Source organism: Coloeus monedula (assembly GCF_965178545.1).
Source record: "Coloeus monedula genome assembly, chromosome: 4".
In the NCBI taxonomy this organism is placed as follows: domain Eukaryota; kingdom Metazoa; phylum Chordata; class Aves; order Passeriformes; family Corvidae; genus Coloeus; species Coloeus monedula.
In genome coordinates, this window is record NC_138784.1 from 56854803 (window position 1) to 56878862 (window position 24060).

At 41.1% G+C, this 24060-nt stretch overlaps 1 protein-coding gene across 1 annotated transcript; it reads right to left on the minus strand.

Moving 5' to 3' along the window:
- Positions 1 to 2148: 2148 nt before the first annotated feature.
- PANX2 (pannexin 2) lies at positions 2149 to 23310 on the minus strand (the record flags this gene model as incomplete). Its single annotated transcript, XM_082280060.1, has 3 exons — positions 2149 to 2510; positions 4385 to 5836; positions 23085 to 23310. The coding sequence occupies 3 exons, from the start codon at positions 23308 to 23310 to the stop codon at positions 2149 to 2151; spliced, it is 2040 nt and encodes a 679-aa protein (XP_082136186.1).
- Between the last annotated feature and the right edge of the window lie 750 nt (positions 23311 to 24060).

Sequence of the window (24060 nt, forward strand, 5' to 3'; positions counted from 1 at the left end):
GTAATGCTTTTCATCATACCAATTTCCTCTCCCCCAGTAAGGCTGACAGTGTAAAACTCCCTCCCAGGAGAGGTGTTGGGCGTTCACACATAGGTCTGAAGGTATTCCTCCCTAAGGAGGCAGAACTGACATGGTTAGAAGCAGGGCCAAAGAAGCAGTAATGTCATTAGAAGGGGCCACAAACCATCAAAAGACCCCCCCCCCCCCCCGAAGAAAACCTCCCCCCAGGGGAAGTACTGGGGCATTCTCACATAAGCCTGAATGTATATAAGCTGTCAAACTCGTTGTGTGGGTCCTGAACCCAACAGATCAAGACTGCTATGATGACTCCACCCATGGACATAGACATCCCAACAATCAAGTCTTTTTGCCTGATCCACGGCCAGGGACGTCTTTCCTCCCCACTATCTACTCTTGTCCTTTCCTTCTCTTTCTTTCCTCTTCTTATATATTTTCTTCGCCATATTTTTATAATTGTATAGAGAAGAACCAAAATGGCTACATACCTCCTTTCCAGTGCAACCAAATTGTTTTAAGATAAACCTGCCTCATGTATGTACATTCAGTGTCATTTCACTTTAATCCACCCCAAGGGACCTATTGGCAAGAACCTCAGTTACCCTGCTTTACAGGTGGGTTGTAACACTAAGCTAGGAAGTAGTACACATTAAAATATTCAGAATAATAGGCATTTATTTTCAGTGCTATTTTCATTAAATATTGGTATAATATATCCATGTCTGAGGTAATAAATTAAAAATAAACTCGAGATTTCAGTCCCATATTTGTGCTGCATATTTTTTTCTACCATTATACATAATTTTGAAGCAAACACACACAGCCTGTAATTCTGAATGCAGCTAGGAATATTATTTTAACACAGTCACTTTTTTGTTTCACTATAATTTTTCTGAGAATGGTTATTGCATGATACACTTTTAATAGACGTTTTAGTTATACTAGAATTTTCTATTAAATCACACATACCGTAATTATAGGAAGATGGGCATGAAGATGTGCTTTGAGCCAAGGATGGCAAATACTGATTCAGTGATAGCACATACTGCAGGATTCTTGTCTGCCTGCACTAGAGCCCAGATCCAGCAAAGCCATTTCAGTGTGTGCTTAGCTTTAGACATGAGTAATTTCAGTGTCATCCATGGCCTTAATTTGTGCTGAATCAAGGACTAGCCAAATCTGCAGAACAAATTCATAGACTTCTTTAACTGTGTGTTATTTGAAAACAGGTTTGCTGGTTTCACATTTTGTAAGATATTTTGTAATGACCTCCGTAAGATTTTTCATATCAGTGAAGCACCCATGAAAGTTTCTAACCTGGTTCATAAATACACTGTGAAAAAATAAGCAGCTACAATGACTCTCTTCTACACATTTTGTTAAAAGTAACACCTGGTTTGAAAAGTTATTAAAGTAATTTTTTCCATGGTAAAATATATTTAAAAAAATAAACTCTTAATTTAATCATCTTCCATCAAACATATAAGCATGTTAAAGGGCGGGGCATACTTCAGGTATTTTCATTTATAAATGCAAGAGATTGAGAGTATCAATCTTTTTGCACTTAAATGCTGGTGGTAGTAAGGCCCTTTCAGCTAAGTCTCCATCAAGCCCAACACCAGTGAGCTAAAGAAACAAATAAAACACAAATTTTGCTTGCATATAGCTTTGCCATAATCCTGAATTAAAAAAAAAAAACAACATCCCTGCTTAGAAAAGAACTCTTATTTAACTGCTGCCATTAAAAAATTATACCTCATCTCCATATTAACTTTAATCAGTGATTCTGAATGCAAAGGATTTAAACACTTGCTAAAATTGCTGTGGCATGCCATTAGACTCTTAATGTTCATAAATTGTGCTAATTCCCCTCTAAATCAGGAAGCTATAGTTTAGAGTTAGAGCTAATGGTTGTCTTAGTGTTAAAGGTGTATTTCCACCAGATTTTTATTCTATTTTGCAAATGACTGACAGTGCTTATGACGTGATCCTGAAAAACCGTTTGGTGTTATTACCAGAAGCTATAGTCTGTGAGAAAACTCTCCATGCTCATGCAGTGAGTTGCATTGCTGAGGGACCATGGCCAGCACTGCCGTGGCCGTGGGCCTGGCCCGAGGCCGCCCGGGGCCGTCAGTACTCCACCGAGCTCACGATCGCCATGGGCTCGTCAAACGTCGCCAGCCTGATCTGCTTCGGGGTAGGGATGGACAGCATTTCCCCAGCGTCAGCTGGTGAGTGAATCCCATTGTCCATTATGTTTGAAACTTCCTCCTCATGGTCCTCGTACAGCGTGTTGATGTGCAGCAAAGGGTGGGCTGGGTTGCAGCTCAGTGCAGCTGTTGGCTCTGGCTTGACCTGGTTCAAAGCCATACTGGTGGCAGCAGCAGTTGTGGCTATATGGTTGTGGTTACACGTGACGAAAGCCGCAGCAGCAGGCACAGTTCTGCATGTCTCAGATGAGTATAGGATCTCTTTTGCAGGATGAGGGGTATCTAAAAGAGAACAAAACAGCCAGATAAAGGACAGGTAGTCTTTCACCCTTCCAGTCTATCAGTGAGGAGTGTCCTGAACCAATAAAAGTCATTGGTGGTCTTGCCACTGATTTCAGTGGGATAGGAAGTGGATCCCAAACTGAATTTCCTTGGGATCCTTTGAGAAATCCAAACAGGACTGTTTCAAAACAACAGGCTTGTAAGCTCAGGGAAACAGCACAAACAAGAAATGGGGTTTGTAAATCTCTCTTTTCTATGCATGCTCATGCTTCCTTATGTGAATGGTATTTTTGAACAATGAAGGAAAAAAACCAACTGAAAAGTATATTTATTCCCCTCTACAGTCTGGCCAGTGTTTTTTAAACATTATGATTTAATGTTTTAACAAACGTAATGACTATTGAAATCCACAGCATGGAATAGAAAAGGCACTGATATTTTCAATGTGAAAAACTAGTGGTTACACATTGTAAACCACTTGTCTGTAGAAAGAACTCAGCAATTTGACATAAACTGAAGTCTCTTTCCAGAAATTATAAGTTTACCTTACCTGATGGACTGCAATGTAGGTCTAACTCAAAAACAAAGTTGAAAATTTTCAATGTGAATGGGGAGTCACAGAGCCCCAAAACTCCAGTAATAATTTTTTGCCCTCAAAATATTCAAGCACTAATTTAGATGAAGGTAATTGAGACCAGAAAACCCCAGTAGTTTCGAGGAGTTGAAATCAGAGCAGGTGACTGGATAGGGAATGCTGTAGAATAGCTCACATGCACATTGGGGAGTTGGAGGGCTCTAAGGAGCATAGGGATTTGGAAGTGACAGAAACTTTTATACCTCAAATCACTTCTTTGCTGGGCAGTGGGGTGACGGTAGATGTCAGTCTGTCGAAGCCCAGAGGGAGGTCTTAGCTTGTAATGAGATGAGAGCCATTGCTTTAAGTACGTACAGATTTTTCTGTAACTTCAACTGCATAGTCCTTCTTTCTTATGTCAGTAGCTTACAAAAATAAACAAGAAGATATCTGTCTATCAGTTTATCTACTGCTCTATCACTTTTCTTAATGCTCAAATGGCTTTCCTCATCACTCTAGCACCTAGCAATTATTGATATATTTGAAACACTCCTTTGAGTTAAGAAAGGGACAGGCTTTACATGACACACAGAGGAAACTGAAGAACAGAAAGAGCACCTCCTGTGAGGCCACATGGTAAGGGAATGGCAGAAATCCTGAATCCCTGACCAGCACCCACACTTCAGACCATCCATCCTCTGGTCCACATATGACACAGGGCAATTTAGTGTGCGTGAAGAACAATGTCAATGAGCTGAGTTTTGATTTTCTAGGTGACAGATATATGCCAGCCCCCAAGAGCTGGTAGTTTAAGAGGTATTTTTTCCACAGGCAGTTTTAACTGCCATTAGTAGTCTCCCACATTCCTCAGGGGCTATTGCTACTCAGAGTACTGGTCATCTACCACGGTAGTTTCCATATGACTTGAAAATAAGGTAGATTTGAAACGTGCCAGGTGCTGGTAGAGCAGGAAGGGTATCATGGAAGCCAAACACTTCTCATTTCCTTGGCAAAGCATGACCACATTTGTAGTTGTGAAAATCTGCTTACATTTGAAACATTACCCACACCAACAGCCTGCAGCCTGTTTTGTACAGCTCTACCTGTAATAATCCTTACTCTCCATATAGTTGTTAAAGAGAGAGAATCTCTATTTCTGAGGCCTGCAAGCTGTGAGATTACTAGCTATCCCCAAATCTAGCAAGGTAGGTCAAACACTTTCAATAAACTCTGAGTTCCTTAAGATTGCTATGTAAGTTATGGTCTGTGGAGGTAGTATGGGCATTATGGCATACTGTACCTTTGAGAGAGGAGGTGACATGCACTACAACATTCTCTTCCTGGTTTAAAAATCCACCCTCTTGGCTTTTTGATGTAGGCATCGAGGGGATGGCTTGAACCTCTGGCTTGGGTTTTTTGCTACTAAGTATATATGGATGAACATCCAAGGAAAAGTGCCGTGTGTGCTTTTTTTCACCGCTTGTGCTTGGCATGGCGTTTGGCTCGCTCTTATGAGCGGACGATTGCTGTGAGGTTTTTGCAGCAGACTCCAACAAAGGAGCTATAAGGCTGTCTGTCGCTGTTTTTCTCCGCACAGGCTTCGGTTTATCAGGTTTATGGTTCTCAACCTTCATAATGGCTAACTGCTCCTTGAATGGCTGGGGAAGGGGGTTGGTAGTTGGGATCCATTTCATCTTCTTCCTTGGTCTCTTAATGATGAGCTGTTCATTAGCATCAATGTCTGCTGGATCAACGCTTGGGTCTATGGTCTGAATCCCTGAATCACGCATGGTTGGAGTGGCATCGTGATTGGACTGGGCCAGTGCTGCGAGCAGCTGGCGTACCACATTGTCGTACATCAGATCGCTTTCATTTGTAATAAAATCCAGACGGTTCAATGATTTTATGTGGTCCCTATTTTCATTACAAAACATGGCCAAAATATTGATATCACAAAACTGGGATTTCTGCCACTGTTTCTTGGTCTTTATTCCAACTTTGTTCAGTTTATCAAATATGAAGTTAGACTTGCGAAATATGAAGAGGTGAATCAAGTTGATGAGGATTATCAAGTTCATGAAGCAGAGGAGAACGATATCTACACCAGCAATAATCCGCTGGAGCTGGACAGATGGCAGTTTACAGTTCACTCTGATGTGCAATTTGGAGCTGCTCGTTTTGTCTGGAGGCTCCCCTAGTGCACATGTAAATTCATTTTGCTTCTGTGTAGCATAGTAGGTGGATAAGTATGTGATTGGTATGATGCTTAAAAAGATGATGAACAGATGTCTTGCAAGATAAAGCTTAGCTAAAAAGTTACTTCGTCCTCTTCTTTCCAGATATTTCTCAAACAAGTTCTGCTCAGGGCTTTTTTCTTTCTCTGCATTCTCAATTATTTCTCTTTTCTCTCTCTCAGTTATCCCTGGGCCTTTGGACTGAATCTGTTTCTCTATTTTTGGTGCGCGCCCTTCAGCTGCACGGTGGTAGCAGTTATCAATCTCCTGAAGCAAAAAATTAAGCTCTGAAGTCAGTCGAGTGGAGGCCAGAAATTCCCAGCCCAGAGCTGGAATGTACATTATCCCAGCAAAAGCCAGCAGTGCATAAGGTAGGAACTTATGCTCAAACAAGGAGGGCCAGTGGCTGGCATCAACTCCTGGCAAGGCATCTTTTAATTCTGTCCAACAATATCCTCTGGCATACAAGGCTTGATCGCGGGTGAAGTTGTGTGGTGTGTAACAGTATATTGGCTCCTCTGTATAACAGAGAGAAAAGTCACTGCTGTGCATTTAACCTACAAAAGGAGCTCTGGAAAATAAACATTTCAAATTATATCGATTTTATTTTTACTGTATCTTTACATGACCATTAAGCCCTCCACATCTATTAGTCAGCTCAGGCTGCACATATCCCCACAAGCCCTAAGGCAAAACTATTTACCTGAAAGTTTTAGAATGAACCTGAATTAGAAATATCAGCAAGAAATATGTATTTTGGTTTAATTACCTCTCTGAAAACAATATCCTAAGCAACTGTGATGTGAACTCTGTAAAGCTAAAAGACCTGGTATTCACTACAAAGTCAGTAGCTGAGGATGTTCCATGCAAATGCTGAAATTTAGATGAAATTTAAGGTTCATCCCAGCTAAACATTCTTCTAAACAGAAAAAAGTTAGATGTAGCTTAAGGCAGCATTTCTAATTATTATTGACAAATTCAACTCATTTGATATGGTAGAACAAAAATGAAACTCAAGATATACAATGGTTTAGTCAACTGTATCCCTCTCAGCCAGTATTTTTGAATTAAAGTGTGACTGACCAGGACAGAATCTGGTGTGTTAACTATTTTTCGGTATGAAAATTTAATTCTACATTTAAATCTGTAACACTGGGTTTTTTTACACAATGCGCAATTAAATGCAACTTGCCATCAGACAGTGCTACAGAATAAACAAATACTGTGGATCAAGAAAGAAATCAGACAAAGTAATAGAAGAAAAAGTATAGCAAGCATTATTAAATACACAGTGATGCAATTTTTCTCTCAGGAAATGTTCAAGTCATATTCTGTTGGAGGGTGGAAGGGTTTGTCAATGGAAATTACACCATATAGTTGTCTATTTTAACATTCCTTGGTAAACATTTGTATTTTACCATCAGGATCAGGATGTTGAGATAAAGGGACTTTTACCCTGACCCAGTACATAAATTATGTTCTTATATGATCAAATTTTTTCTAGCAATACATGAAAGAAAGAGAGAAAAACTTGTGAAAGCAAAAGCAGCATTAATTTCCCAAAGAACAATGACCATTATGAAGACAGCCTGTTCAAAGAGGAACACCATGTTTTCATGTTTTGACAGGTAGAACAAAGAGAATATATTTTACAGTGTTCTGGTACACTTTAAAAAACCTAGAATGAGACCCATAGGAGGAGGCATGTTCTCCTAACTTGAGAATCACTCAAGATCACCAAGCCTGCTCCAGCTCTGAATGTAGTCTACAACTCAGATCAAGAACAGCTCCCTGGAAGAAAGTGGTGGCACTTTTCTCTTAATAATAAAGACGAAAACAAATGATTTCATATTGATAACAAATAGAATATTAAAAATTGACAGGCAACTCCCCCTAATCTTTCTGGCTTAACAAACGACTCCTTACTTGACCAGTTACTTTTCATGTGTGGGCAAATCAAAAGTTAGTTCTTTGGTGTGGAGGTATAAACCTCTTCTGTGACCTAGAGAGACTTACATGCTGAGAACTGCACAAAAATTGTCTTTTTTTTTAAAGTGATTCAGTGAGGATTCTTTCCTAAAAATACAACCAGCTTAATCAGAGTTGACAGAATAAATGTTGCTACTCAAGACAGCATGTAAAGTGAGTAAGCCCTGCAAATTCTTTAATATGGCTTTTGAAGACTATTTTAAAATCATCTAACTTCAGTCTCAGAGGAGAGCTTAAAGTATTCCCATTTAGACTATTTTTGTGTACTTACAGACGTGTTACAAGAAAAAGGCCCACTGACTCCCTTGGTTCCAGTAATTACATGCCATGCCAACCCTACCCATGATGGGATGCATACAAAAAATTTAATCTCCTACTATCAAAGACTTATTGTAGAATTCCCCAGGAGACCAAACAGATTCCTATGTAAAAATGTTCCCATGGGGAAAAAAAAAAGGCAAAGCAGCCTGCTATGTTTCTCATAAGCAGATTTTTTTTGAACTGGGCATCCCTAAGCCCAGTAAAACTTTCCAATTTGAAACCAAGTTTCCTGCGGCATACATGGGTTCATTTCTCCTAGGTCTCAACATCACAAATACTTGGGAAAACAACAACAAGTATTCCTACAAATCAGCCAAAAGGATTATTTTTGGATTCATGCATGAGTTTCTACCATCAAATAAACTGAACAGTTCTTTCAGTTCTCTTCACCGAGACCCAAAAGCTAGGGTGACTTTCACCAAAATTGTATATATATACAACAACAATCCAACATATTTTTCTATTATAAATGAAAAAAAAAGAAACAAATGAAAATGTCTTAACATTTACATTCACATTGGACAGGTCACTGAGAGACTAACTCTGCACTCTATCCATTGCCACTGCTTTGGTGAAAGGAGTCTGAAGAACTTCACAAGTCCAGTTTGGACTGACCAGCTGCATTACAGGCTATAAAATGAGGCTGTCCCAACCAGTAGGAAAAGCAAGTGTCAATTTACAAGAATTTGTTCTCTTCTCCTCTAATAAACATGTTTTTATCAATTGCCTGTGAGGTTGTAAAAGACCTCTAATTTATTTGGCCACCTGAGCATGGTGTCCCACGCTTAGTCAATGTTTTGTACCTTGTTGATACTAGTCTAGAATTTTCTTTGCATATTTGTAAAATTGGCATGATCTTCATTGTATGATATGTAAATCCCAAGACCCTTCAGATGAAAACCAATCCTCTGTGGAGTCAGTTGGACTTCTGATAACTGACTGAAGTGGGAGCAGTGGGGTTACAACACAATTTTATTCAAACAGTATTTTCTAATACAGAATCATAGAATCACAGATTGGTTTGGGCTGGAAGGGATCTTAAAGATCATCTAGTCCCAGCCTCCCTGCCATGGGTAGGGACACCTTCTGCTAGACCAGGCTACTCAAAACCCCATCCAACCTTGCCTTGAACACTTCAAGGGATGGGGCTGCCACAACCTCTCTTGGCACTATCTTTGAGCCCTATTCACTGTCAGAGAATGCCATAAATTTTGGTAAAGTTACTCCACAGGGATATTTAGCTTAACCCTCTCGCCACAGAACTTGACTCACAAAGCATACAATCAGATTTGGAAGCTCATTCTTCTAGAAAATTGTCCAGACACTGGAGAAGAGAGGAATTCCCTTCTGAACTGATCCAAAGCAAAAGACTCATTTAGCTGTTGCCTGGACAAAGAACCTGTCTCTCATCATTGACAAGAGGCTGCCAAGCAGGATCCACACCAGGGTTTGAGTTAGCTTTTGCGAATATTACCTCTCAGGAAATGGCAGTATTTAACCTGGCATTTAAAAAACACCCTGAAGGTGTTTGATCCAGGTATGGTAGTGTATGGAACTGTTTGTTTTCTACTGCAGCCTGTGTCCATCATTAATTAATGAAAAAAACCCCACCATGTCAATAAATAATCCCATTCGTTATGAAAGCTGGCAATAACACATAGCTGGATCTGAACATGCAGATCTGATGAGGACAGCAGAGGAACAAGTTGTTCTCACACATGTAACTCACTTAGCTGTGAGACCCCTGCTTAATGCAATTTCAAGAAGGCACAGCAGATTTTTTTTTTTTTGTCTTACAATATTCTCCTGATAGGTAAGCAGCATTAAAAAAAGATTGCACAGGTGTTAAAACCATAGCTCTGATGTTTGATCATGTAATACAAAAAAAAATTACTTGCTTTTAACTTAATATTCATAAATATAGACAGTTTCTATTGATACTCTTCTTGCACCCTGAAAATTATTAAGCTGTTTACGAAGGTCCTTTCTCATATAGCCATTCCAGCCACCATGAAACAGTTTTTTCCTGAGACGCCACAATTTAATTGTGTATGGTGTAACTGTTCAGTTGTGTAGGAAAAATACAAGGAAGTAAGGTCTTGTAAGGAGAATTTTTTAAAAGCTTAGCCATTATTATGGCTAAGTGGATTGGTCACCCTCTTAAAATGTTGTCTAGTGTAAAGCCCATAAAAATAATCTGCCCCTCTGTTCCTTGAAAGCTATATTCCTAATAATTACTACATTGGGAAAAAAGGTCCTTTATGGTAATATGAGTTTTTTTATACTAATTTAAGCCTAAGCATGCACACTAAGAAGCTTCGTTTCCCTTTTTTCAATATGTCAGATGTTTACAACAATTGTACGTAAATACATTTTATCCTGCTCACTATGAACCTAAGTAGCTTCTAGAAATCCACAGAACTATCCTCTAGGATAAGGTAGGAGAGAGATCTCACTGCATTTTTCAGACATGCAATCAAGATGAAATAATCAACACAGAATTACTTAGTTGTGTAATATAACTGATTGTGTTATGCCACTTGAAAGATTAAAATCCCTCAGCAGCTAAGTTTTTTCACATGCTCCATTCTGCACCATCTCATCCTATCACTTTAAGTATTACTTTAATGGAGAGAAGTGACTTGCAGGAGGTATTGTGGTATAGAAGTCATACCTCAGGGGAATGAAAGTGTATGGCTGCAGAAGACACTCAAGGTGCAGAAGACATTTCAAGGAGGGAAAAGGAAGGGGCTGCGCTCAAAAATACTCTTTAGAAAAAATCTAAGCAGACAGTATGGAAAGGAGTGAAGTCAAAGTACTGAAGATAGGAGCTGTCAAATCCACTGCTTTTAGAAAAGGCTTGTAGAAATGCTTGTGGGCTTCCTGCAGGCACATGCTCCCACTCCTACTGTTCCCAATCCAAGGTCAGCCACCTACTTTCAGTAGTTTCGCAACCTCCATATACTTCAATAATCCTTTGACTGTCCTCTTTGAGAGGCCCTGAATTAAACACCATTTTTCAGGCTGCAAGTACTAGGCGTGAAAATATGTTAGAAAAATAAATCTCCTGCTAAATTTCAAACTGGAGTTATAATACTCCAGGTTATAGATTCCTCAAGAAAGGGGATGACATGCTGAGGTTTGGGGTTGCAACTCCTGTAAAACTTCCCACTACAGAAATGAATCTCAGATCTGGAAATGGAGTTGCCAATGGAAAAATCTGATGACAGCTGTTCCTACACCATTTCCTGAAGTTATACTCCTATGCAGAATCATAGAAATGCTGAGTCCCACATCCCACTCAAAGCAGGGTCAAGACTGGTTTCAGACCAGCTTGATTAAGGCTTTGTCAGTCTGAAAACCTTGAAAGACAGAAGCTACTCAACCTGCCTGTGCATCCTGCTCAGGCAGGGACAATGCTTGATTGTCCTCAAAGTGAATTTTCATCTTCTTTAGGTCATGTCCAGCAAGAATGGCTGATCCATGCAGCAGTAATTTTTTCATTTTTGAGAAATGGCCATTTCCAAAAATGAATGCAATGGCCAGTTGCACCAAGAACACATCCAGTAAAATACAGCTAGAAGGCTATCACAGACATATACGTGGCTAGAGCTCAGGCCTCACTATGGCATCTCAATTGAAGGAAGAGATGCCAGAAGCACAGCTCACCAAGGAAGCCATGTGTGGGGGGGTGTGTGTGTGCATACATGTGTGTACTTGCCCATCTATAACAAGAAAGACTTTGCAAGAAATGTGGCCTGGTTTACGGTACACAGAAATGACACTGACAAGAAGATATGGTGAAACTCTAGATAGGCATCATTCTCCATTGTCTATGCAAAGTCAAGATTTTACAGGTCTTCTTGGGAAAGTGAGTGAATCACATCTAACACACTCACCACTTAAAGATAAAAGTGACAATCTCTTAGCATTCAATGTTGTACAGAGTCAGACCTGCTCCTGAAAAGACTTAAGGAACTGCATGCATTGGGCATTTCCCTTAAGTCTGTGTGATTACCACAGTGCGTAAAATCTGGCACATGCATCTCTCTTTGAAGAACTGATGCTGTAGTTATAAAGCTTCTAAAATATTATTATGAGCAAAAGTTATTTAAGTAAATGTGGACAACACATTTAGAGTGCTTTGGTAGGCATTACAAAGAAAAGAAAATATTACTAATAAACAGTATATGCTCCTACATAACTGGGCAAATGACTTCTCATAACTACTGCATTCCCAGTGGAATAAAGTATATTTGCCCAAAGCAAAATATAAACCATGATAACAAACAGCATATGCCTCCTGTGACCTCCAGCTTTTAGCATTTACTCTAGAAAAAGAAATCACACCTCATTAATCTTCCCACTGAAATACATGATTTTAGCATTCCAGTGCAGTAATTGAGTAACGCAGAAGAAACAGTAAAATTTTCCAACAGCAGACTGAGAAAATGAAACAGATTTCAGAAAATATAATTCAAAAATGAAAAAAAAGAAAAATCTTGTGCTTGTTACACCAAGGCAAAGGTAAGTATGCCTCTTGTGTGAAGATTTCTTCAAGGATCTAGTAAGCATTCAGTGTGACTGCCATTACCCCACACTGGATATAGGCAGCAGTACTGGTGATTGGTGCTGCTGAACAGGCTGGATCTCCCAGCCCCTGGACAAGTGCCTCAACACTCATGCTGCAGACTCAAGCTAAGTATTAGGTAAGTATATTGATAAGTACACTTACTGAGTTAAATATACTACAGACTCACCCTAGCCTAGTGCTTCCTAGCAACTGGCATTCTGCCCCCTTGAAGAGAGCTGCTAAATCATCCTCATACCTGTGCCCAACCTGCCTGTGAAGGTAAGCTGGCAATCCAGTCAAGATCTCTGCAGCACTCCTTGTGCAGTCCTCTCACTTGTCTCTAAGGAGAAATTCAATGTTTAGGTAGAATCTCTGAATCTCCCTGCCCATCACTTCCCAGTACACGCATTTCTAACAGACAAAATAAATTAGAAACTCCCTGAATTCAGCAATAAATGCCAGTATTTAACAAGAGTATTCCTTATCAAACTGCTTTGTGGCACATACATGTAAGCAATCTGACATACATGCCTCATTCATCTTCCTAAAAGGATTGCACAAGAAAGCAGGTAGCAAACTGTTTATTTTCAGAAACAGAAATAATTTATTTAGTACTTTTTCAGCAATTTTTAAATGGAAAAGAAGAAATGTCCTGGATCCTCTTCTCTCTGGAAAAAAGAATAAAAAACATTCATGTTACTGAGGTTGAAAATGTAGTCTAAGAAAGTAAAATATTATCTAAACAGTATACATGTTTTCTATCCCAGTCACACAGCCCACAAGGAATATGTAAGTCTGCTTTGAATGATTTTAACAAATGCTAGCTAATACCCAAATTAACTGTCAGCAAAAGGAAAAACTCAATTTAACTAGTTTATTTCAACTACTTTATTTAAAGGGTGTTTAAAGGTTAGAAGTTAGTACAGAGTAAGGATGGATCCCTGAAATTACTTTTGTGTATCAACTGTAGTCATACAGTCCTATTGAACTCCCTGAGTTTACTCATATGAATGAAAAAACATCCAGAAAACCAAGCCTTAACTTGGCAAGCTAATTATTAAGAATTACTAGTTTTACTGAAATGAAAAGACAATACCTTTACCTTTCTTAGGGAATATTCTTTCCAAATCTGAATACAGGTTCCATGCCCATGAAGTCTTCCTAAGGTACAAATTTCTCCATGATCAGCAAGGTAAGGTAAGCCTTTTTTGCCCAATCTCTGAAACCACTTGTCCTGTTTAAGAAAAAAATCTTGAAAAGAGAGTCCCTGAAAAAATGAGATAGGAAACCACTGCTGCTATTAGCTTTTATTGGCCTATACTCTATATGAATTAGTCATAATGAGTGAGATGTAGATAAGCAATTTCAAAGATTGATAGGTAATGGGTCACCCACAAGGGTAACTGCACTGCAAGGGTAGCAGCAGGTCTCCCTGTATCTCCACTTTGGGTCTTTTTGCCTTGCAGGACAGCTGCTTGAACTGCATATATTTTGGATCTCTAGAATCAATGAATTAACAATGCACTTTCCTAGTGTAGATATAAACTTACAGAACATATTTCCTGTATGTAATAGATACTGGCTCTTCTAAAAGTAGCTGGGATGCTCACCCTTAGCTGCAATCTGAGGCTTTTTACACCTGCCCAGGTTAGTCAGGAGGAAAAGGCACTTGCTCCTGCTTGTCTGATATGTTGGAAATAGCAACTATTATGTGGAAGGTGCAGAAACACTTAAACAAAATCCCTTAGGCTGCTCCTATAGAGGAATGTTTCCTCAACAATGAGCTGCCGTCTACCATGTGGTGGCCATGGTAAAGTCACTGAAAAGAGAACTTATTTATAGTGACTGGACTATTGATGCCAGGATTTGAGGGAAGGTTAGATCTGAATTTAAAGGAATGTATTAATCTAAATATAATTAATGAAATTCAGCCACGCAGCCAGTCCTACAAAAAAGATCTGAATAACATTTACTTCTAAATTTAGCGCTTACATGAGGAGGTGAGTGGAATTTCAGTGATGTACAGATCTTCTGCATAGGAGAAGTAGTAAGGTGTAAAAACAATATTTTAATGTTTTGCAAAGGTCAAAAATTGCCCTCTAGAGATGAAACCCCAAAGCAACTACATGCACTCAGACAGTACGATAATGTGGAGTAATACCCGAAGTAAACTGTAAGAATAAATGCTGAAATGAAATGAATCATGAAAATCCAGTGAAACCAACGATACATGAACAATGCTGGCTTCTTAAATCAAGGGTCAAGTACAAAATACAACCACAGGAAGCAACAAGAAACAGCAGGTTCATTCTACTGCATTATTGTTATTTAATGACTAGAAATTAAAAAGATGGCTTGTATTAAGTACCTCTTGGCTTAAACACAGCACCCGGAAAAGTCCATATTGAAAAAGAAGAAAAGACCAACAGTTATCTCATTAAGTAATAACATTATTTTAATAACATAGTATTTAGAGGGCAGAGATGTCTGGTCTAGTGCTTTTGGAAAACTGGTTCCTCCGTGAGTAGAGAAATTGGGTTTTGTGAAGTATCAGAACTATTTTGATTCATCACAGCAGAGACAGAAGAATCCGCCACCCAAGGCTCCCAGGGGCTCTGCCAGTTCCAGTGTGGAGGTCTCCTCACCTCCTGAAGAAAACATGCATCTCACAGAAGATAAGGTACCTCAACCTCAAAATGTGAAATAATTACTTCATCATAAAACTAAAATGCTCCAGAAATAGTCACTGAGCTCTGAGCTGCACAAACCACACCACACATCCCAGCACCTGGCTGCAGCGCTACTCCAGGAGCTTTGAGTCTGCATTACAGGCTTGGTGCCACTAAAGGAAAGCAAACAAATCCCCAAAGCTTGCTATCGTCATGAACAGCTGCATTTCCCCATTGAAATGCAAGAGTATAATACATGCCTGGGACAAAATCCCCAATGATGTAAATATATGCCCTGATTTCAATGTTTTTCTTAGAATAAATCCTGTATCATGTGGGGGAAAAAAGGAATCTACAAGAATCATGCCAGTCTGCTGTGAAATTATTCAGCTTTTGTAATTAAACATGTATACATACTGAGGGTGTCCACTGCAGCTATTTTTAATACTGAGAGAACCCAAGGAACTCAGCGATGATGCAGATTCTTCCTGAAGACTTTTATAGCTCTAAGAAACCACACAAGCTGAAATTTCCTCTACATCGTGGATGCGTGATTTCTATCTAGTTTAGAGACAACAAAGAGCCTCAAATACTTCAGGGTTGCTTTGAAAAACAGTCTTGACCTTACTCTTATTTATTCACAAGGTTTCCTCTTGACAAAGGTGAATAAATTAAGTAGCTCTTAAACAAAAATATTTTTGACCATCTGGTTAAATCTGTTGGTTCTCTGAAAGCATGCTGTAAGCTAAATTTCATCCATATTTTGGACCTCTTCCCACATAAGACTCTTGAAAAAATGAAGGGTTTAATAATGCAAACAGGGTCATTAGAAACATAAAAAATGATTATGTATGTGTGTTGATGAAGTCTGAGAAATGGAATTTATGACAGAAAAATATCTGCAGTTGCTAGGAACTGCAGTGGAGTGATTACACAGGTATGGCTCATGCATTTCCTCAAGAATACCTTTCTATTTACCATTCACCTGTTTAACTGCAAAATCTTTAAATGGTCAAGACTCAGAGTCTCAGCTAGTTTATCTTGTGCACATCTCGTGTTTGTATGTGTGTAAACTGCACTTATCCTTTGGGAAAAATTCCATCAGCAATGCAAACAGCCAGCAGCTGAACTGATGTCAGCCTGTGGGTGCTTTTACCATTTTAGTTCTTTTAAAAATACGTGCCAAGAAAGCACTTAAGTAGTACTGTGACACTCCTTAAATTCTCTTTTCTCTGCTAATATCACCTCAGAAATAATTTCTGCACTGGTGTCATCAGTTTGTCATACATTAAACAATCTGGCTCTGTACTCTTAGCACTAACAACGGTCACTTGGGAAAATGTCATCTTCACCTTCTTTAAGTGCAGTTGGAGAGAAAAAATGGAGAGTTATATCAAAAGCTATCTATTAGGTAACTCACCTAAGTAAGCATATGTAAATATCCTGCCACAATTTACAAAATACAAATTAGGAAAGTTGACCAGAAATGCAAAATAAAACTGCATCTCATAATATAAAAATCTGAAATATACTATTTCAAACATCCTGTAGGGTGAAAAGTGAAAAAAACATTGAACTCATGCATATACTGTATTACACAGTAATGTAAGCATTGCTTATGCAAATAATTACAAAACAGAAAACAAAACCTTGAACCTTGAACTGACACTTCATTAAACTTACTATTTCCTTCCATTGCTTTCTTATGAAAAATTTCTAGCAGAAGGATGGTAGAGGGCTGAACTATATAACTGCTAAGAGACATAGAAATACAGTATTTTTGAACAATTTTTTTTTTGTATTTTGTAGGCACTGTTTTAAGAACCTAGCAAGAAAACCAATACCAAAGCTTGGCTTTTGACTGAAATATAAAAATCAACTGGATGAATGTTTTGCTTTATTTTAATAAAGTACTGACATTTAACAGCTTTGGTGGGAAAAGCAAACATGATTGCAAAATGGAAAGAATAATTCACTGTGAATAGAAAGCATGAGGCACTGTACAAGAGGGATATGACAGCAATACTGTGACAACATCAGTTTGGAAACCAAAATATTTCAATATTGTGAAATTAACACAACAAAGCTGGCAATTTAATCTCCTTTGGAACCCACTACTCTCTCGTCCCTTACAGAGAGAACTTCCCACAGACATTATTGATGGGGTTGCTTCTGAACCCAGCGCAACACTGAACTGGAATATTTAAACCACTCACAAAAACATTAAGCGATACAAAAAAACTAAGCAGCACATCGTGAAAGCCAAGTGTCTCTTAATCTACCGGATTACAGAACCCTGTCTTGGAAGTTCAGCAAATGCCATGAGATGCTCACTACAAAAGGCTCCACCTGCTGCTGGTAGCACCACTGCCACTCAGGGAGGACAGGATACAGCACTTGCCGACCCAGCAGCATCCTACCTGTGGCTGTGCACTGTGTGCTCTAGTACCATGGCAAAAACAGGGAGCCTGAAGGATAAAAACCACATAGAACATCAAACAGACCCACTTAAAACTGGCAGTGAATGTTGCAGCCTAATATTCCACATTCTGTGCATTTTGGAAAGGAAGTGAAAATGGGAAGACTGACAGACTAATCCTGTTTATCTATATCCATATCACTCCAGACTGACCATGCCTTGACAGGAGATACTGAAACACTGTAACTAAAATCCGTTTCTGAAAATCAACACAGACTATAGCTAGACTAAGACTATGTACCTTAAACCCTTACCTTCTAACTCTTAGTTACAACTTTGGTGTTTTACCATTTCTTTCACTAAATATTAACCTAAGACTGACTTAGGTTAACAAAGAAACACTTTCAATAAAAAGAACCCCAAAACCTTTATTGTAGGAAAGGGAACAATCCAGCAGGATTCAATGCAGCTAAAACGGAAAGACAAAAGCGACAACCTATACTTAGAGACAAAAAATTTGCTTTACCACCAGGCAGTACCTGGTACAGTCACCTATGCATGCACTGGGACAGAGCAGTACTATCAAATCTGAACTCTCCATTCATATTGGTTGTATTTTACTTCTAGTTTGCACAGGAATAACTAACTTCTAGGAAATAAAAAACTAGGTATGAGAAATCAAACCTCCACAGGGTCAAATACAAGCATGGACCTCTGCAAAGCACTGCATATACACCTGCATGAGCTCTCCAGAAGATGCCTAAGACTGTACAGGGTGCGATGGGGGTTATGTCACTGTTCTGACACAATTTCAAACACATTTGCTCTCATATTTAAACAAAAAAATTTAGTTGTTGTCTTTAAAGCAGTAATTTTCAAACAAAAACAAAGAAAACCAAAGTTCTGTTGGGACCACCAACTGCACGGATTGTTACCTCAACAAGGACACTGTTATAGGAGAGGATTCCTTTAGCCTATGCTGCTTTCTGTAGTCATGGTCACCAGGGCCAAGAGCCCTGTGACTCCAGGAAACCAGGAAACTCACAGTTAAATAAAGATTCTGTCCACTAGGTGAGAGAAAAACTTTCTTTATTATCCTCAAGGTCATCATACACTGGCCTCTAAATAGAGGATATGCCAGTTTTATACAAAGTCTGTTCATGGGTGAATTTTAGAAATTCTTCTTTTGTGACCGCTCACGTGGGCTTTCTTTCTGTTGGGTAGCTGAATATTGCTCTTCAATGACTTTATGATGATCTTATGCTCAGTATAAATATGGCTCATGGATTTATTTTAATTAACTTGCTAGGGGTGTTCTTTCTGGAATCACACTGGTTTGCTTGAAAAACAAAGGAGAATTAGGAGACTCAGAAATAACAGTGTAGGAGGTTAGCTACTAGTGACTTTCTTTCCTCCCGTGAAAAAGTTTAGGAAGTGGAGGCCAGTGGAAAGAATCGTATCTTACTTCAGCCATCAGAGTGAACTCTTGTCCCCATTGAAATCAATGGTCAGACTCTTACTGCCTCCTTTGCAGCCTGAATTTAACTTCCAGGAGCACATCCTGGTAGTGTGTCTTTGCCTTCCCTCTGCACAGAGTTCAATTCCACCCCAAATGCACTGCCATCTAGTAGTGAAGTATGGAAACAAAATCTTATCTCCCAATATATTTTAGCTACATTACAGATTCATTCATAGGGCAAAAGCACACCAAAGATGACAGCCCCTTTTTTCACCCTGAGTCAGACTGTAAGGACACCAAGCATCCAGGGCTGCATAACATGGGAGGGTGGCCAGCAGGTCGAGAGCCCTCTACTCTATTCTCGTGAGGTTCCACTTGCAGTCCTGCATCCAGCTCTGGAACCCTCTGCACAGGAAAGATCTGCCTGAATGAGACCAGAGGAGGACCATGAAAATGATCAGAGGGACGGACTTCTATGACCAGCTGAGAGACTTGGGGTTGTTCAGCCTGGAAAAGAGAAGATTCCAAGAAGACCTTACTGATGCCTTTTAGTACTTAAAGCGGGCTTTTGAGAATGATGGGGACAAACTTTTTAGCAGGGCCTGTATCACAGGACAGTGGTTTTAAACATGAAAAGGGCAGCTTCAGATTGGATATAAGGAAGAAATTTTTTACTGTGAGAGTGGTGGGGCACTGGAACAGATTGTCCAGAGAAGTTGTGGATGTCCCATCTCTTCAAGGAACTGCTCAAGGCCACACTGGACAGGGCTTTGAGCAGCCTGGTCTAATGGAAGGCATCCCTGTCCATGGCAGGGAGTTGGAGTAGATGATCTTTAAAGTTCCTTCCAATCCAAACCATTCTATGACTTTATGATACATGTAAGAGAAGAAAAGCACAACATCTAGTTTAAAGTCTTTTGTAACACATTAAGTTCAGATGAATTGTGATTTTTTCAGAATATTGGCATAGTATCTGCTAAACAATTAGGTCTTGGCTCTTATGCTACTAAAATGACATTTGTCGTGTAATTTCTCAAAAGAGATGTAAAGATCAGAACACTCCAATTCACGGGAAAACAAATCACTTACATGACGAGCACACACATTTACCTAAACAATGACTTCGCCCTTGGCACTAAAACAACAGAATTAACTAAATAACTTTATCTTCAGCCACAGGAAAAATACAGCATACAATATATTATACTACAGACATAATGATTTTTAAGCTTGTCAATTACAATCTTTTACATAAACACCATGCTCTTCCTGCGTCCTCTGTTGTAGGGCTGAACTTTGCTTTCATACGTGCTTCCCTGCAGCCTCTGGCCCCAGAAGACTTACTGCTGCCTGGGGACTCCCAGGCTTCCCACGATGGTGGGGTGCCTTCTGCAGAGCCCCAGCGCAGGACACCCACCCTGCTTGGCCAAGCAATTCTCACTACACTTGTTGGACAGACTGTATAGTTGGTCTTGACTGCACTTTAAGCTACACTTTGCATATACATAAACTCAAAGGTCAATCAGTGAGATATCTCCTCTACCCACTGACCATGAGGGTTCGTCCAATCCTCAGCAAAAAGGTTTTGTGAGAAACCACTGCGTTTAGATAACTACACTTCAATGTCTCAAGTGCACACATCATTGTTCCAAAAGTTTTACCGATACTGATTAAGTAAGATGGTACAGACCCCAGAAAAGGGGTTTGTTTTCAATTTAGTGACATGATGGTATCTTCACACGGCTTGCACTCGATATCATTAACAGAATGAGAAATAATAGCACGTAAAGATAAGCATACAAGGGCCCAAAGCAAAGTTTGGGAAGCTACTATGATATTCACAACCAAGGAGCAGTAGGTACTTTACTCAATTTCATCAGCAAAGTTTGTACTTGCATAGCTACTATTTAAATTGCACAGAAGGAGCAGTATCCAAATCAAACAAAGTTAGAATTTTTTCAAGATCAGTGACAGTGTATGAGTGAAACAACACAAACTGTAGAATCAGTAGTAAGTACAAATCCAGCTGAACTATTGCTATTACCAGGGTCAGTATCTCTGGACAAGCATGACTTAGTAGAGAAGTCTGAGTAAACACTGTTTTGTTAAAAGAGCAACATCTGATTAAGATCACATTAAAATTAATGTAAGTTTTGCTCTTGAACTCCGTGGAAGCAGAATTTAATTCACTAACCCTGAACTCTTCGACTCAAGCCTAAAAAAAGTATCTAGTTTTATTAGACCCCTAAAGAATTTCTATTACATTCTCTTGCATAATTTTTTTCTTTTTCTCATATTATTTTTCTAACTGCAGACCATCTGAACAAATATACCATCATATGAGAGAAAAATGTTATCCCACATTTTCCCAGAGACATAAGGGTGTTTTTTCTGTGTTGGCTTGTAAGTTTTGTCCCAGCAGGAGACAATAGGCTACTTTATCTGCTCTCTATCTTACTGGGTCAAATCACCATACACAGCCCATAAGTAGGCATAAGTGATACTGTTTTCAGTCCTTCTGAAAAACAAATCTGGAACACAACTATCAGCCTAGAGAATAGTCTTCCACAGCACAAAATAAACTCAGCAGCGGAAATACAGGCAGATGCAAGCAAATTAAATAGGCTCTCTTTCTTCTGTATGTGTGTGGACTACAGTTTAGCCTTGGAGAGGGACATCCACTGTATAAATCTGAGTCTCAGACTTGATTCTTCCTCCACAATCTGCAGTCTCAGATGACTTGTTCATATGGAGCAAGTTACTGCTGGCTGACCAAGCAGTGAGTCAAATCAAAGGGCTTCTCCTAGGAATCTTGCACTATGTCAAGGAACACACATGATGGGGGACATGACCTTGCCTGCATCCAAGGTTGTCTTTAGGCCTACTGAGGTTCAAATCTGTACATTTCAAACAGTATGAAAACATATGTGTAAGTATGTACTCTCGTGAGCTGCTGTAGGATTGCCTTTTTATTAGCTTAGTTCTCTACAGAGGAAGGGATCACAAAACTCTTGCATTCCACAGAGGATCCTCAAGGGTGACCTTGAAACCTGTCTTTCAGTTGCTATGAAGAGTCAGTTTTCATGTGCCCTGTAAACATGGTTTCTCCAAGATACGTCCAGAAGACCATCCAAAAGATGAGGTTCTTATTAACTGTGGCTTAAGATCTTGAGCTTTATATCTATGTTTTTTAAAAACTGAGGTAGATCGAAAAAGTTTTAACTATAATTAGGAAAAATCTCCAGACTCCATTTGCAAGCAGTTATTGTTCTAGGTGATTTAACTTTACCTCATAATGAAAACAAGTATTAAGGATATTAAGTGTTGGAAGTCAATCCCAAAGCAGCATGCAAAGCAAGAGCCTGATTCTGGTTTGAATACAGCCAATTCTCACCAACCTCACAAGATACAGACTGCCAGATCAGTCCTGTACATTAAACTGCTAATAATTTCCCATGGATCTTCAGTATGGAGCCTCAAGGAACATTAAAAGCAGTCATGCACTGGCAGCTACACTCATCAAGCCTATAATCCATACAGCAAAACAATGTTTACATATTCACTAGCGGCCCAAAAGGTGCCATAACAGTTTACTGGATCAGTAATTTTCAAGGCTCACCAAAACTTGACCTTCTGAGACTGGTGGTGATGGGCACTCAAACCAGGCTTTTTAAATTGTTACCAGTTTATGCGAGATGTCGGCCCTCAGCAGAAACTGACACCAAGGATTTCCACTGTCACAATATGGCAAAGCACATTGCCTGGGGCTCCATATATAGTATCAGTCTCCATGAAAGCATCAGCCTTTCCCTGGCAGGCCAGTTAACACTCACGTTGTAGATGCCTGAAGTGACATCAGGACAACACTTGACATCAGCCAGGGTCCAGCTCAGGACCTGTCCAGGATCCACCTCAAGAAGCATTAGCCGGCTGTGTCACCCATGCCAGCTCTCAGCTGCTGCTGGACAATGGACACCTCCCCACGCTACTGCTGCCTGCAGGCCAGTGACCCGGGCCTGCTCGCCAAGGGGGGTGGTTGGGGACCCCTCCCCACCGCTCGCCCGCCAGCCAAGGCAAGAGGCAGCAGCTCTCCCCGTTAGGGAGCGGCCAGGACGGCGACACCACTGCCCTGCCCGCCAGGGCAACACCACTGTCCTGCCCGCCACGACCAAGGGCAGTGGCCGCCTCCTGAGCACAAATGGCTCTTAGGCAGCAGCCGCTGCCGCCCTCCCGCTGTCCCCACCCGCCAAGGCGAGGGCTGGCTAACATCTCTCAGCACCAGTGGCCTCGTTTAGCAGCCACTGGGACACGACCCTGCCCGTCCTGCCGCCCTTACCGGCAAAGTTCTTGGTGAAGACGAGGGTGACGAGGAGGATGGGGATGAGGACGGTCCCGATGGTGACCACGCGGTCGAAGGGCAGCTCCAGCTTCAGCTGGAGGAGCAGAGCCGCCAGCGCGCCCGCCTTGTCATCCTGCTGCCCCGGCAGGATGAGCTCCTTCAGCTTCTCGCCCGCCAGCAGCGCCGTGGCCATGTCGGGGTGGTTATCGATGATGTGTTGCATAAGCAGCGGCGGCGGGCGGCCTCACGCCGCCGGGCTTCCCCGGGGACGGGCGGCGCCCGCCCGGCCTGCGGGGACAACACCGACAGCGGTGACGGCGGGGCCGCGGCCGGGCTGCGCTGCCGCAGCGGCACCGTGCGCTCCCCCGGCCCCGCCGGCCCGGCGCGCAGCCCCCCCGCCGCCCCGGGCAGCGCGGTGCGAGCGGGCCGGGCGGCCGCGACCCCGGCGGCAGCGGCGGCAGCAGCAGCTGTGCGGCGCACGGCAGCCTCCCGCTCCCCGCAGCCGTGCGGAGCCACATCACGAGAGGCGGGCGGCGACACGAGATGCCCGGTGACAGCTGTGCCATTAACGCTGCCTCCGCTTCGCAACCCGTGCTGTACAACAGCGGCGCAGCAGCCATGTAACCAGGCAGACCGGAGCCGCCTCCCAAAGTACTGCAGACAAGGAAGGGGGCATTTACCTGGCAACTTCGGTTCCCTCGGCTCCCGCGGGATGGTGAACAAAACCGATGGCCGGTGCAGAAGAGCGTAAGCCGAAAATAAACTTACACTGGACCTTCCTGCCGAAAAAAGGTCCCTGCACCACCCCAAGTAATGAAGTCGCTCCGGATCTGGAGCGGGAGGTGGATGATGTGCTGATGCTGGTCACAGCAGCGGGCGGCTGGCGCTCGCATGGAAATGCCCGCCTGCACCGAGCACCGCTAACGTGCGGAGCAGTTCAAGAAGGGGCTCGCAGCCGTGGGGAGGAGGAGGA